The sequence below is a fragment of the Hyperoodon ampullatus genome (assembly GCF_949752795.1).
Source record: "Hyperoodon ampullatus genome assembly, chromosome: 4".
Classification (NCBI taxonomy): domain Eukaryota; kingdom Metazoa; phylum Chordata; class Mammalia; order Artiodactyla; family Ziphiidae; genus Hyperoodon; species Hyperoodon ampullatus.
The window spans coordinates 41,977,101-41,993,558 of record NC_136917.1 but is presented as its reverse complement, the minus strand read 5'-3'; the positions used below and the strand labels follow the sequence as shown (position 1 = coordinate 41,993,558).

Genomic DNA, 16,458 nt, shown 5'->3' with positions numbered 1-16,458 from the left:
AGATTGTTCCCAAGTCCAAAGGCAAACCGCTCAGAGGAGCACAACCCCCCTACCTCTTGGCTGAGAAATCACCGAGTCACTCGCTTCCTGCATCAATGCCTGGGATGTTGACTGGAGAATCCAACTTTCAGACCCTGGAAATATACAAAGGAAAGGAGAAAACAAACTTAGGTAGATGCCTGTCTTCCTATTTTGTGGGGAGGTGGGGGGTGGGGGGGCACTCTTCCCCTAAACTGACTTTTGTCATTAAAAAAAAGGGCTGGGCCTCCCTGGTGGCGCAGTGGTTGAGAGTCCGCCTGCCGATGCAGGGGACAGGGGTTCATGCCCTGGTCCGGGAAGATCCCACATGCTGCGGAGCGGCTGGGCCCATGAGCCAAGGTTGCTGAGCCTGCATGTCCAGAGCCTGTGCTCCGCAACGGGAGAGACCCGCGTACCACAAAAAAAAAAAAAAGGGCTAATGTTTACTGAGCATTTAGTACATGCCAGATGCTGTTCTAAGTCATCTACCTGCATTCTCTCACTTAATCCTCAGAAAGAGACACAGGGTAAGTGCTTCATTATTCCCATTTGACCAGTTAGGAAGCCAAGGCCCAGAGAGATTAAGGAACTTTCCCAAAGTCACACAGCAGAGAAGAGGCATGATTTGCACCCAGGCAGGGTAACACCGGAACGCACACACACATGAACCACTCTATTTTACTGCCCCCCTATACTCCACTATCACAAGCATTGATTTATCTACCTCATAGATGTCTGTTTTCCTCTGCTTGATTATAAGCTCCACTAAGGTAACAGCTACCTTTTGCACGCTTACTAACGTGCCACGCACTCATCCAAATTTTATATGCATGAAGTTACACAATGGAGGGCAGAGACCCCCAGGGGAAAGTAGTACAACTGATAACCAAGCCCAGGCAGGCCCCCCTAGCACCTGCAAGGCTGTGAATTATTTTCAGGGTGTTCTCTGCCCCTGGGCACTAGTAAATACCTAAAGAAGTCTGGCTGGATGGATGAAAGGACAAATGAATGAAAGAACTCTCCCTCCACTATAAAGAGCCAAGGAGTCAAGTGAGTACACCCTCCAGGGTTTCAACACAGAAGACCGGTATGCTTAGGATTGGGGGATGAGATAGCCGAGCGCCACCCAGCCTAGAGTGGAAAGGCAGATATTCTAGAGATGTGCTACCCTGGAGAATTGCACAAACAAATCAAGGTCAATGGGTCTCTCTCACTCTCTCAAATCCACAGGGAGGAATGAGCCACAAATGCGGTATTGATACCAATTTGTTCCAGGTGGACTTCATGGCACACAGGACCCAACAGTCATCTCTAGTCATCTGACTTGGTGACACTCTATTCAGTGTTTCCCTCAGTCTAAGCGGTGAGGAAAGAAAAAGAGAGAACCCCGGCCACATACCTTTGGATGTGAGCAAGGCAGTGTCTGCAGAAGTCACCTCAGTGCTTCTCTGAGAGGTCCTAGGGAGAAGGACAGTTTCTGATTCTGGAAGAGAAAAAAAGTTTGATAAAAGGCAGCTAAAAATAGGTGTTTGTGCTGAGTGGTGGGATTTGGGGCTATTTTTATAGTTGTCTTTGTACTTTTCTATGTTTATTTCAGTTTTTCTTCCAAGGATTGTAAGTAATTTTTAGAATCTAGGGGAAAAACTGCAAATGTAGTATTCTAAGATGATTATTTTAAAGATCAAAGGAATAAAAAAAATACATATAAAAATTGGCTTAGGGTTCATGGACCTTGGGCAACTACACAGAGTATAATGGAATTAGCCAATTCAATAATGTAAAGTTGTTTAAATTAATCCAGGCCTTATTGAGGCAGCTGAAATGCCTAAGCTTTCAAGCTATCTCATGATTCTTTTCTAATATTCTTACCTCGGAATCAGAGGTTGAAACATGGTGGGAGCTTTGATAAGCCCCCATAATTAATGGAGCTAGTAATTCAATGAGAGTTCCAAGATGTAGGATCAAGAAGGATTCAGGATGAAGGAAGGAAGGAAAGAAGGGAGGGAGCTAGAGAGAAAGAGAAAGAGAGAGAGAGAAAGAGAGGAAGGAAGGAAGGAAGGGAGGGGAGGGGAGAGAGGAAAGGAGGGAGGGAGGGAGGGGAGGGGAGAGAGGAAAGGAGGGAGGGAGGGAGAGAGAGAGGAGAGAGAGAAAGAAAGAGAGGAAGGAAGGAAGGAAGGGAGGGAGGGAGGGAGGGGAGGGGAGGGGAGGGGAGAGAGGAAAGGAGGGAGGGAGGGAGGGAGAGAGAGGAGGGAGAGAGAAAGAAAGAGAGGAAGGAAGGAAGGAAGGCAGGAAGGAAGGAAGGAAGGGAGGGAGAGGAGGGGAAAGAGGAAAGGAGGGAGGGAGGGAGAGAGAGAAAGAAAGAAAGAAAGAAAGAAAGAAAGAAAGAAAGAAAGAAGAAAGAAAGAAAGAAAGAGAGAGAGAAAGAAAGAAAAGGTAGAACCAGTTCACCAAGGGATATTTTAAGGCATCTGGAGGCCTTTCCTCAACCAATCTCTAATGCCTGAGTAGGGACTTAAGCCCCGGCAGGATGGAACTGGTGTCTGACCCAGGTTGACATTTCCTGGTTCTTTACTAAGTGTCCCCGAGACTCCTGGGAGGTCAGCTGGAGAACCAAAAATGCTGACTTTTCAAAAGCACAAAGGAAAAAAAAAAGCAACAAAAAAGGAAATCATAAAACAATGAAAAGGAACAATTTAATGAAACTATACACACACATACAGTTATGGGATGAATTGTGTGGTCCCCTTCCACCCCCACCCCAGCCCTACCTGAAAATTCATACATTGAAGCCCTAACCCCAAGTAGCTTGGAATGTGACTGTATTTGGAGATAGTGCCTTTAAAGAGGTAATTAAAGTAAAAATGATGTGATATGGATGGTCCCTGATCGAATATCACTGGTGTTCTTACAAAAAGAGGACATTAGAACACAAACACGCAAAGGAGGAAGACCATGTGAGGACACAGGGAGAGGACGGCCATCTAGAAGTCAAGGAGAAAGGCCTCGGAAGAAACCAACCCTGCTGACACCTTGATCTCAGACTTCTAGCCTCCGGAATTGTGAGAAAGTAAACTTTTGTTGTTTAAGCCACCCAGTCTGTGGAATTTGTTATGACAGCCCTGGCAAACTCATACACAGACACACACACACATAGACCTAAGAGCAAGTTGCTGGGCTGCCCCATTCAGCAGGAGAACCCTCTTCCAAGGGATCCAAGGTGCATCTGACCAGAAGAAGGGAAAGAATGGCCCGTTGAACCAGGCACCTGCAATGAGGATGGGCCCTTCTGTGGAAGGCTCTAGGGTCAGAAGTATCGTGTCTTCCTCACGAAGGGAGTCCTGTGTTGTCAGAGGGCATGTGGCTGCCATGGTGGTGAGTGCAGCAGTGGTTCTCATCTGAAGCGGTGGTGTGGCTGGCAGGTCAGGTGCAGGCATGACTGTGGTTGTTGGAAGCACAGCTGTGGTTGTCGTCACAGTGGTGGTGGTTGGGCGACGGGTGGTTGTTGAGCGCGTGGTTGTGGGACCTGTACCCAATAGAAGATACGTCTGGTGCCAAGTGGAGACGGAGGAAGAGGGAAACACTACAGATGTAGCCGGCATCCGTCCATTTCTCTGCCTTTCTGCTGCCTCACCCGGCCCACGAGCCTGGACCACTAAAATGCCCATGAAAACTGGGTTTCTTAACTCTAGTCCTGGCCTTTCCAACCTGTTCTTCGCACACTGGCCAGAGTAATCTTTGAAAATGACAAATCTAATTTTGTCAGTCCCCTACCTAAACTTTTTTCCTGGGTTCTCCTTGCCCTTAAGATGAAGACCCAACCCTCAACCTCACCCTCAGGGCCCCACCTGATCTGCTCTTTCTTTCCCATCTCGGGCCTCCACTCTATTCTCCTCACTTTTCCCCAGCCCACTGGCCTTTCTTCAGTTCTTCCACAGTATTAGTGACCTTCCATCTGAGGGACTTTGTACCTACTGCTTCCTAGACTCTCTCTTCCTTAGATGGACTCCTCCTTAACCCTCATGTCTCAGCTAAAAGGACGCTTCTGCAAGGTCATCCGCATTCGACAATAACAATGTTTTTTTCACACTCATACTTGACCTTCATAGCGTTTGTTGCATTTCCTAACTACACATTTATTTGTTGATTATTATGGAATGTCTGTTTCTCCTAGTACACTGTAAGCTCCACGAGGGAATGGCTGGTATTTATTTTGTTCTCTGCTACAAATCTAATACCTACGACAGTGTCTGGTACATAGTATGTGTTCCAAAAACATGGCATGAATGAGGAAATGAATGGTCCTATCAAAAGTGAGCCCAAACATAACATTTCAGTCAAGCAAGATGAATAAGCTCTAGAAATTTGCTGCACACATTGTAACCATAGTTAACAATAGTATATTGTACGCTTGAAAATTCATGAAGAGGGTAGAACTCATGTTAGGTGTTCTTTCTACAATAAAAATTAAAATCTAAAAAGAGCGAGTCCAAAGAGTGTAACATAGGGTGAAAATGTGGTCTCTTTCAGATATTAAAGATTGGTTCATGCCCAAACCACTCACCCCCTAAACATCTGAATCTGAGTTCATTAGCAACAGTTATTCTACAGATACCACCCTCTCTTAAATATGCCAAATTTCCACTAACTCTAATGGACCAGAAACTCTAATGGACCATCATTAATTTCAAGTGAACTTAGAAATGTCCTCATAGAGTGCTGATGTCAACCAATATTTTATAGAATAAGAGCTGGTTATATCAGGCTTGAAAAGCAAAGACTTGGATTGACATCATTTAACTTCAACAAATCCTAATGATACCTCTATCTCACAAAGTTGCTTTGAGAGAAAAATATACTAAATATATATATTTAGTATATAAAAAATATACTTTCATATATGCTTGTGCAAGTTCTCTAATTAGAAGCATCCACATCAGTTGTTCTCAAATTTTAGAGCACATGAGAGTCATCGGAGAAGCTTATTACTTGCATGGTTAGCCAGAACCTGCCTTCCAAGATGCCAGTCCAGTTAGGAACAGAGCCCAAGAATCCTCAGTCCTTGGTGCAGGCTGAGCACAGGGCTGAATTTGAGAGGCTCCATTCCAGACCAGCAGGAACAGTGGTTATTGTTCACATAATTCAACCATAGGCTGCACTCCATGCAGCTCAAATCGTTATGAGTTCCACCATACTTCAAATTTCATCAAAAGCAACTGATAGTAACAGAAGGAAAGATCACCTGAAAACTGCTATGACTATCTCCAAATCCCCTGCCCTTTCCCCTCTGCTGGAAGTTGGGCTTATGGGCTGAAGCTGATCCATGAACAACACATTTTATCTCATTCATCCAATATTTTTTTATATTTTGAAATCTCTGCCAACATGCAAAAATCAATATACTTCACATAATAACTGGGAGATCTGAAAGCACTGGGCCCAACTTTCTGCAATTCCCTAGAGAAGAAGCAGCTGCCCTCTTCAAAGTGACCCTGAATTTCACTGGTTCCCTACCCCCCACCCTCTACCCCTCACTCATTTCTGTGGGATTTTTGGCTCCCACAGGCATCTGCTCCAGACTATGGCTCCTCTAGTCATCAACATGTCTCAGATTTAATCTGCCCACTCATTGCTTAAGCAGCTTCAGTCTCTCCACCACCACCCACTGACTCTATGACCCATGACTCGTGAACCTCTCCATCCACAGACACAGCCGCTGTGTGCTCACCTCTCCTCAGGTCCAGGCGGATGTTCATCTTCACATCGTTGAACCAGCCAGGCACCTCTATGCGGCAGCAGTACACACCACTGTCACCTTCGTTGGTGTTGAAGATGGTCAAGGAGACATCTCCTCTCCGGATATTCCCCAGAAGTTGGTATTTTGGCGACTTCCTCACGACCACCCTTGTCCCATCGGTGTAGAGAAGCTCGTCATTGCATTTGGAGTTGGGACACTGGCCTTTGCCCCAGCACATGCCGTTGCTGTTAGGAGACCAGGATGAGTACGTACAGGGCAAAGTCACCGACTGACCCCAAAACGCTCTCACGACAATCTCTGATGCAGCTGGAGCTGTGAGGAAAGATGAGAAAACTAGGTTGTGAGGTACCGAAATCTCTCAAATATGCTCTACAGGGATTGTGCAGATAGATGCTTCCAGGAAGATGAAGAGGGTCGTAGTGTATATGTTTCTTTAGCCCAAATTCTGGCCTGCCCTTCGCCGCTGCTAAGCTCCTAACTCCACACCCCTCCATCCCTCAAGTGGAAACAGCTGACCGCCTGAGTCTCTGAACACATCTCCACAGCAGATTTGCTGATTAAAAAAACTCTGACCTTGAGTACCATTCAGTGAAACCATAAATTCTCCATGGAAAATCCTGACCCTTTAATCCAATTCCACTAACTCATATAAACAGGTCCAAAACAGCACTGTACCCAGTGTATCTTAATAGGCAGTGATCACCTGCTACTGACTTGAATGTCTCAAATGGGTCTCTGTCTGTCTTCCACCTCAAAGTGTTGCTATGGCTGGGAGACAGGCTGTTGAACTATATCCCATTGTCCTCATCTCCTTTTAGTACTGGAGATAGAAATTAATTGCTCTGGACCATTTGTTTGTTGTTAGAGAACGTGAACTTAGGTGGAGTTTGTGGATTTTTTTTTTTTAATGTTAGAACTGGAAAGAAATCACAGGAATTCTTGGAATGGCAGCTGTGACATAAAGATGCTGGTGATTAGGTTGACCATGTTAGCTGTATGAAATAGAACATAGCACCATTTTTAAAATGAAGTATCTGTGTTTCCCAACTTCAGCTACTCATCAGCATGGCCTGGGGAGCTTGCTAAAAATACCTATTTTCTTGCCCAACCCTGAGTCAGAATCTTAGAGGCCAAGGCCCATGGAAATGTACATAACCGAGGTCTCCAGGTCGTTCTGATGTCACTGACCACCCACTCTGTTTGAGGACCACTGGACAACCTCTTCTAAGATAACTTCCATCTCTGAGAATCCGTGAAAGTTTTTCACTGCTGCAAATGTTAAGCCCTCTGATTTAATTGAGCATCAGTGATTGTTCTCAATCAAACCATGCTATTGAGAGGAGAGCCAGGCAGGCTATAGCTCCAGAGTGTCAGGATGACATCCTGCTCCTTCTTGAGTACCTAGATCCTTTTTTTCTTTTAATTTTTTTTAACATCTTTATTGGAGTATAATTGCTTTACAATGGTGTGTTAGTTTCTGCTTTATAACAAGCAAATCAGGTATACATATACATACATCCCCATATCTCTTTGCTCATTGTTTTCTTCAAGGTACCCTCCTGTAAGACTCTCCATTCACTAACTCTGTTAACCCCGTTGGCTAAGTTGTGTAAGACATGGTCAGTAGCACCGTATTCCTCCCTGACCCTAGGCATCAGCAACTTCCAGCTATCCTTCTCTGGGAGAAGGTGAGCATGAGCCCTAGTAGTTGCCCAGGTAGTAAGCCAGAGGATGTACTTGCTGGGTTTTGCAAAGTTTGCTCTCATGATGAAAGGTCATTCCAAATTCAGACCCACCTGGAGCCTTCCCTAAGCTCATCGTCTCTTTACTTTGCCACAATGGACATGTTGCACAGATTGTACATGCTGTGAAGCCCATTTTGCCCCCTACGAAGCCAGGGAAAAAAATAATTGTCTTCAACCTCAGCTGTGATAGCAATGCAGAACACATGCACCAAAAACCAATGACTTCTAAAATATGAGCTTGTTCCTATGAATATTTGGTAAATTAATAAAAAATGTGGGACAGAATTATTTCTACTGGAGATCCAACAGTTTATTATCCCAAGTATCACAGTATAGAAAGAGGCATCCTACTACTCAATAAGGAAAGACTCGATAGAAAAACTGGCAAAGGCAACAAACACATGAAAGAATGCTCAACATCATTAATCATGAGAGAAATGCAAATCAAAACTACAATGCGGGGCTTCCCTGGTGGCACAGTAGTTAAGAGTCCGCCTGCCGATGCAGGGGACACGGGTTCGTGCCCCGGTCCGGGAAGATCCCACATGCCGTGGAGCGGCTAGGCCCCGTGAGCCATGGCCGCTGAGCCTGTGCGTCCGGAGCCTGTGCTTCACAATGGGAGAGGCCACAACAGTGAGAGGCCCGCATACCGCAAAAAAACAAAAAACAAAAAACAACAAAAAACTACAATGCGATATCGTCTCACAGCGGTCAGAATGGCCATCATTACAAACAATAAATGCTGGAGAGGGTGTGGAGAAAAGGGAACCCTCATACACTGTTGGTGGGATTGTAAATTGATACAGCCACTATGGAGAACAGTATGGAGGTTCCTTAAAAAACTAAAAATAGAACTACCATACAACCCAGCAATCCCACTACTGGGCATATATCCTGAGAAAACCATAATTCAAAAAGAGTCATGTACCACAATGTTCATTGTAGCTCTATTTACAATAGCCAGGACATGGAAGCAACCTAAGTGTCCATCGACAGATGAATGGATAAAGAAGATGTGGCACATATATACAATGGAATATTACTCAGCCATAAAAAGAAATGAAATTAAGTTATTTGTAGTGAGATGGATGTACCTAGAGTCTGTCATACAGAGTGAAGTAAGTCAGAAAGAGAAAAACAAATACCGTGTGCTAACACATATATATGGAATCTAAAAAAAAAAAAAAAGAAATGGTCATGAAGAACCTAGGGGCAAGCCAGGAATAAAGATGCAGACCTACTAGAGAATGGACTTGAGGACATGGGGATGGGGAAGGGTAAGCTGGGACAAAATGAGAGAGTGGCATGGACTTATATATACACTACCAAATGTAAAATGGATAGCTAGTGGGAAGCAGTCACATAGCACAGGGAGATCAGCTTGGTGCTTTGTGACCAGCTAGAAGGGTGGGAGGGAGGGAGACACAAGAGGGAAGAGATATGGGGATATATGTAAATGTATAACTGATTCACTTTGTAATAAAGCAGAAACTAACACACCATTGTAAAACAAGTATACTCCAATAAAAACGTTAAAAAAGAAAAAAAAAGAAAAACTGGCAAAGGACAAAACAGGCAATTCATAGACAAGGAAATATGAGTGATCAGTAAATCTCAACTATTAGACTGGCAAAAATTTAGAATGCTGATGATATGAAGTGTTGGCTAGACTGGGAGCTGGGAAGTGACTTAGCCTACTGGAGTAAACTGGAGTGAAATGGGGTGTGAATTGGTACAGCCACACTCTGGGGAAATTTGGCAGTTTCAGTTAATACCCAACATGCAAGTGACCTAGCTAAGCCTGGGCAATTTCATGGTTTGTTATTTGCTCTAGAAAAGCACAGGTGCACAAGGAAGCCTATTTGCAAATATTTACTGCAGTGTCATATGTGTGTGAATGAAATGAACAGTGTGTATATGGGGAGTGGCTAACATGGCACAGTCCTTCTGTGGAACCACAATGTACAAGATTAACAGAATTAGACAGATTTATATCCATCGGCATGAAAACTCCAAACCTTACCAACGTATGAAAAGGAGAAATTTCAAAATGACACATAAAATACAAAACCATTTTAAAAAAGAAATAAACCAGTTTGCAGGTTTTTGTGGGCACAGACATATGAAAGTAAACGTAGAGAAAAGTGGCTGGTGGGACATACACCCAACTCATTGTGTCAGCAGCTCCATGATCAGAGGAAAGGGACTGGGGTTGAGGGCAGTAGTCAAAAGGGATTTAACTTTATAACATTTTAATTGTTCCGCCTAGGGTGTCTCTGTATTACTCACTGGATTAAAAATTAATGTTAAAAAAAAGGAAGCAGGTGTGGCAGAAAAACACCCATCAGGCTTACATTGAGAACCTCATTCTGCCGGTTACTGCTTTTGTGTTCTTCGGAGGAAAGCCACACTAACCCTGACCTCATTAGCCTCATAAGCCAAAGGAGGAAGATAATGCTCGCCTCAGAAATAGTTCTCAAGTTCACAAGAGATGGAGTATTAAATGCCACATGAAATTAATAAATTATGAGTACAAATAACCAAGCATTTCTGATCTTAGAGATAGGATAAGAAACTGTTTCTTTCCAGCTGCAAAATGACCTGAAACAAAGGAATCATTGGTATTAAATCAATTTCTCTTTTGGGGAATTACCCAGGATGGTGGGTACAACCTAGGTTCTGGTGCCTTCTCTAGCTGGCGACCTTAAATAAGGCCTTTCCCCAGTCTAGGTCTCAATTTCATCACCTACACAGTGAAGGGTTTGATCTGGCATGTTTTAAGAGCACATTCAGTTCTGATCACCAATGAGTCTGAGCAGTCACTGCCTTCTAAAATGGTCATTTTAGAAAAGGCACAAATGAAAAACAAACAGATCATCCACTAGGTGCTGCCTTCTTCAAGTAGGGTTGGAGAAGCCCACTCAGTCAGTGTCCAGCCAGTAGCCGGAAAGGTGGCCAGAGCAACTTTCAGCATCACCAAACCCTCCACACCTCCAGGTCCCAGGACAAGGTAAAGACCAGGCAAAAACAATGATAAAGAAAGGGACAGGAACTGCTTTCATTCCACTAATTCCCACAGGGTATTTGGGGAGAGAGACAGTTAAATGAGCAACTACTACAGGGCGACAAGTTCTCTAGTGGCAGGACCCCAGAGAGGACAGGAACTCACAGCAGAAACACTTAAACCAGTTTGGAGGCTATGGGTACTCAGGAAAAGCTTGACTTACGTGGAGACCTGAGGATGTATGAAGTTCTAGAGGAAAGAAAGGCACAAAGAACAGTATGACAGGGCCTCCCTGGTGGCACAGTGGTTGAGAGTCCGCCTGCCGATGCAGGGGATACGGGTTCGTGCCCCGGTCTGGGAGGATCCCATATGCCGCGGAGCGGCTGGGCCCGTGAGCCATGGCTGCTGAGCCTGCGCGTCCGGAGCCTGTGCTCCGCAACGGGAGAGGCCACAACAGTGAGAGGCCCGCATACCACAAAAAAAAAAAAAAAGAACAGTATGACAAAAGCTTGTTTTTCATGGAATGTAGGTGTTTTCTCATGCAGCACATTTGAAAGATTCATGTGCAGAAACTATGAACTGTTGAAACTGCAAGGGACATTAGATATTGTCTAGTTCTAGAATCATGGATTGTTAAAACTGGTCTTTTCCAGGTCCCTCATTTCTTCCATGGAAGGGCCATAGTCACGAGTGTCAAAAGTTAATGACCAAGATGCAACTTCAGCTCAGTCCAGAGCATTCCACCTGTATAGCAGCAGGATGTGAAGGTCTATACTGGTCCACACCTAGTGTGTGTACATTTGCATCATCCGAAACCTGGAAACAATATGCAGAAAAGGTAAACCTCACCTGGACGCCCGACCCCCAGCAAAATAAAACAAACCAAGAAGCAAACAAAAACTCCTAAAAATAAAGAGAAAAATAAGGATTATAATAAGGGGTCTTAACAGAACAAATTCCCCTGGCTCTGACTGTGCTAGTAAAACCTGCAAAGGACATTTCTTATCCCCATGTTATCTGATGCCTTATCTCTGTGTCTCTTCTTAAATTACCATTCCTGGTATGAACATAAATACCCCCAACCTAAAACTCCCAAACCAGTCTCAAGATAAACCCTGTGTCACAAAGAAAGGGAGAGACCTTCCAAACAAGAGAAGCTGAGTGGATGCAGGAGTGAAATGGGTTTCACCTTTATAGATCAGCCATGGAAATCCGGGAGGTGCCAAGCCTCCAGGGACTCCTGGATGGAAGGTCTGAGAACACTTACTCAGATAAAGCCGCTCGAGCTCAATCACCAGCCAGAGAATCAGAGGCCCTTTGGACATTTTGGTTGTTGACAGGCCCCAGGAGTCTGTCTGTCTGTCCAAATTCCATTTCTTATACTCCAGTTAATGCTGACAGGGCGGGACCTTTAGGTTTCATTTCTCTTTTTGCCTCATAATCTTCCCTTTCCCCCTCCTGAATGGCCTTCCTCAATCTGGGATGTATGATAAAATGTGCTGAGCACTTTTCTCCTGGCCATTAGTGTGTGTGCAAACATGTGGAGTGATGGTGTGGGCATGCATGTACTCCGTTGTCCACTCATATAGGGGGATTTCCTACACGTACATGAGCATCTATGCTTGTGTGTATGTACACTCGGAAACTGTGCATCAGCCATGGTCCTCCTGGCTACCATGCAGCTTATACAATAAAATGCAATTAACTCTCCCCTCTGGCAGTGGTTTACACACAGACTCCTCATGTGAGCCAAAGGCAAGTTAGATGGGCATTTGGCTCTGCTCCCATTCTGCGTTCTCCCTCACCCAGTCCCTGTACCCCTTGCCCTGATAATAGAGAAATAAAAGCAGGGCTGCCATCAACTATCACATAAGCCAAAAACACCATTAGAGTTTACTGGGCAAGGAAAGAGGTTCATTAGAGGAAGCATATTGTGATAGTTACCAGACAGGCTAAGGTAACAAACAAGCTCAAGGTCTGCGCCCAATTCTACCCCTTGTTAGTGAAACCACTTGATGGGGAGGAGCACACAAGACAATTCATGAACTAGGTTTCAGGGCTTGAACTAGATGATATTTATGGCCCTTCTGCACTCTATGGATTGAACAATATATCTAGAACCACAGAATCATTTACAGGAGGAATCAAATCAATGCTCACCAACCAGATGTGTTTTCTAAAACAGATTTATCTCATCATCATTAGTTATTGAATACTTAATTAGATGCCAGGCACTCTGCTACATGATATAGCTGTATTATTGAATTCTCACAACCCTAAGAAATAGAAATTTTTTTCTATTTTAACAGATGAGGAAACTGAAGCTTTAACAGATGAGGAAACTGGAGCTAAGTAAATGACCATTCACAGCAAAAATACTGTAGAAACAGAACTTAAGCCAAGACTTTCTGATTGATCCCAAAGTCAGTGATCTTAATCACTACACCCTCCTTTGATCTGTGACTCTTATGGCATTGCACCATGAGACCAAGCATACCAGTGGCCAACTCCTACCTAGCCCGAGACAGGGAATTTAAGGATGGACAGATGTTCTAGATTTTTTTAGAAAATTTCATTTGATTGTCACCAGCCAAATAAGCCTTAAACCTTCAAATTTCTCACACTGAAGGATTAGTGAAAATACAAATCTTGGGTGAGGCTCTGGAATCAGAGAACCCAGAAAACAGGGGGAAGGAATGAAAATAGAGGGATTCAAAGAAAGTCTTTCCACTGTATGTTCACTAAACTGTGAATCCTTTTCCCACCCTATTCCCAGGAAACTGGGTGATTTAATCTCTCAATAAACTGATGGCCCAAATAAAACACTCAAAGATACTGATATTTGGGTGCGCCCCAACAATATCACCCAGTCCCCCTTCAATAAAGTCACCAGTGCGTGAGTCTCAGTCATGCATGCAGCACTGCTAATCAGTTTTTAGGGTGTCACTTTAAGATATGAATAAACAACCAAGAATCTCCAGACATTTCAGGAAAGTCTTCTGTACGAAAAAGATGTAAAGACAACAGAGAGAGCAGAATAAAACAAGCAAACAAATAAACAAACAAACAAAAAAACCCAAGACTAGTATCTTCCAAGAAAAAAAGAAACAGAGAAACAATAAAAAAGAAAAATCAGAGAAAAAAGAAAGAGCTCCTAGAAATTTAAAAGATTATACTTACCCCCAAATTTTATGGAAGATTTGAAAAATAAAGTTAAGGAAATTTTCTAGAAAGTATAACCTATCTATGAAGTCTAATAGCTAGGGGTGTTTCAGAATATTAAAACAGAAAATTGAGAGGAGGAAATTATTAAAGAAATATTTTTCTAAATTCTCATAACTAAAAAACATGAGTCTCCATTTTGGGAGGGCCAATCAAAGGCTAAACTTCATGAATAAAAAGATCCCCACAAAAATAGTATATTATCATGAAATATAAGAATATTAGACATAAGGAGAAGATATTAAAAAGCTCCAGAGGGAAAACAAACAAAAACATATTGCATTGAAAGTATTTAGAATCAGAATTGCATTGGTCTTCTAAATAGCCAAGCTAGAAAATAATGCAGGAATGCTTTCAAAACTCACAGGGGAAAATGATGGTCATATCATAACAAATAGAAACTCTGGCTACTGGTTTAACACAAAATTGTAATATGACTTCCTTGGGAAGATGGGCAGACAGAAAGTAGGGTGGTGGCACTAGAGTCAAACCCTATTTGCCATTACAGGAGGTCAATAGTGAATGTCCAAACTGATCAAACAATACCAGCAGAAGCCCATTATTAGTAATATGGATGTAAAAAACTGAAGAAAAACCCAAGGAGTTCAAATTTTATGGAAAGGAGTAGGAAAGGAATTCACTATATTTTTAGTAAGAAGTTTTAAAAAATAACTAGATTATTTTAAATAATTTAGAAGAATTTGTTATTTACAATACATTTATTTTTTTAAATGTACATATTAAGCACACCTAGCACTCAGATCTTAGTTTCCAACACTACTCTCCAACAAAAGGAACTACAGCTCCTTGGGAAAATGGCTGATTCTAGGACTGAGGCAGGAAATATTTAAGATTTGTCTGGAGCATCTTGCAGTGCTAGGAAGTAGGGAAGTGCTGGGGGTGGGGTGGGGGTGGGGGAGATCTACAATTTAAAGCTGTTAAAGGGACAAAGGAGACAACTGAAAGAGTTCCTAATGATCGGAGCTAGAACAATCTTAACAACAAAATAAATAAAGTAGTCCTGGATTATAACCCAAAGTAGATAAGATATCTATGTCCATACTAATATAATACATAATTGAATCAATACATATGTGGGGGAGAAGAGACAAATCTTCTTCACAGAAGAATTCCAAGTAATTTATGTAGGTACTCCCTCCTCAAGAAGGTGAAGCAAAACTCCCTTCCTCAAGTGTGGGCTGGACACAGTGATTTTCTTCCAAAAAAATACAGTATGGAGAGGGAGAAAAAAAGACTAACTTTACAGTGGAGAACCCTGGCAAACACTGCCTCAGGCAGGCAATCAAGATCAGCATCAACAGAGATAAGTCATGTTGATAGTATGCAAGATGTGAGGTAAATGGCACTTTACCTCTGCAGTCTCCTCCCAAGAACCCACAACCTAAGTCTAGTTATGAGAAAAACATCAGACACAGCCCAACTGAGGGGCGTTCTACAAAATATCTGGCAAGTGTTTCTCAAAACTTCAAGGTCATCAAAAATAAGAAAGGTCTAAAAAACTTACAGCTAAGAGGAGCCTATGGAGACATGGTAACTAAATGCAATGTGGTATCCTGAATGGGATCCTGGAAGACAAAAAGGCCATTAGGTAAAAACTAAGGAAATGTTTGGACTTTGGTTAATAATAATTATCAATATTCATTCACTAATTGTAACAAATACACCACACTAATGGAAGATGTTAACAATAGGGAAAACTAGGTATTGGTTATATGGGAACTCTCTGTATTAGCATCACAATTTTTCTATAAATCTAAGACTGTTCTAAAATACATAAAGTTTATTATTAAAGAAGTACATATACCTTTATTTTAGAAATGAAAATGCTAATAATAATTTGGTATCTGGAAGGGGTCACACACTGGAAAAAAGAGACTAAGCTTCGTTGTCTTCTCTTCCTAAGATGGGATCAGTGGACAAACTTCAGAGAATTCACAAACATCCTAATATTGGATGGTTAATTTGTATCATTGTGTTAAAGCATACTATTCTTCGGAGAGGGGCGATAGCAGTCCTAGATACTCCATGTGTTTGCCACCTTCTTTTTCTATGTATGGAGTTTGCCTCTGGAGAACCTGTTCTCCCTCTTTCTCAGTCAACAAAGTGCAGTTAGCATTGATTTTATTTGTGGTGATTGGCTCAAGGATGGACAGGTGACCCAAACAAAGCCAAGGATACACAGTCTTGTCACATTTACTAGAGCTTTTGAGAAATAGGGACTCTCCCTGTTTTCTACTGGTCTTTGAATTGTGAGGACATGAGCCTCCAGCCAATGTTTGTCATCGTACAGCCAATGGGTGAAGGCTGCCTGATAAGAGAACCAATCAGGCAGAAGGCAAGTGGAGACATAGAGAAACCATGGTTTGAGTCCCTGAATCAAGGCACATCAATGTGCCAGTAAGTTCCCTTTAGGGCTTCAGCAATTTGTGTTGAGTCTTTTGTCATTTGGGATCAAAAGGTCCCAAGTCTAAATCTAGAAGGACATCTACATAGTGGTAATTTGGCTGGATGACTAAAGTTTTCCCAGTCTTAAGAGTTTACACTATTATCTGGTCCAACTACGTGCCTCACCAAACACGTACTTCACCCCAGCTAGTGTCTGCCACTTATTATACCCTAGGCATGTGGGAACTCTGCTAGGCTCTGGGCTCTGGGAGTAAAGACAAATAAGACATAGATTTTACCCTTAAGGA

At 42.8% G+C, this 16,458-nt stretch overlaps 1 protein-coding gene across 1 annotated transcript in view; it reads right to left on the bottom strand.

Moving 5' to 3' along the window:
* The window catches only part of TIMD4 (T cell immunoglobulin and mucin domain containing 4), a gene marked incomplete at both ends in the record, with an annotated part of 35,012 nt that extends 23,165 nt beyond the window's left edge, over positions 1–11,847 (bottom strand). The window contains 5 exons of the mRNA XM_079702835.1: positions 54–134; positions 1,418–1,501; positions 3,284–3,598; positions 5,744–6,085; positions 11,790–11,847. Of these exons, the coding sequence (XP_079558961.1) occupies positions 54–134; positions 1,418–1,501; positions 3,284–3,598; positions 5,744–6,085; positions 11,790–11,847 (880 nt within the window). The remainder of the gene's footprint in view (positions 1–53; positions 135–1,417; positions 1,502–3,283; positions 3,599–5,743; positions 6,086–11,789) is intronic.
* Between the last annotated feature and the right edge of the window lie 4,611 nt (positions 11,848–16,458).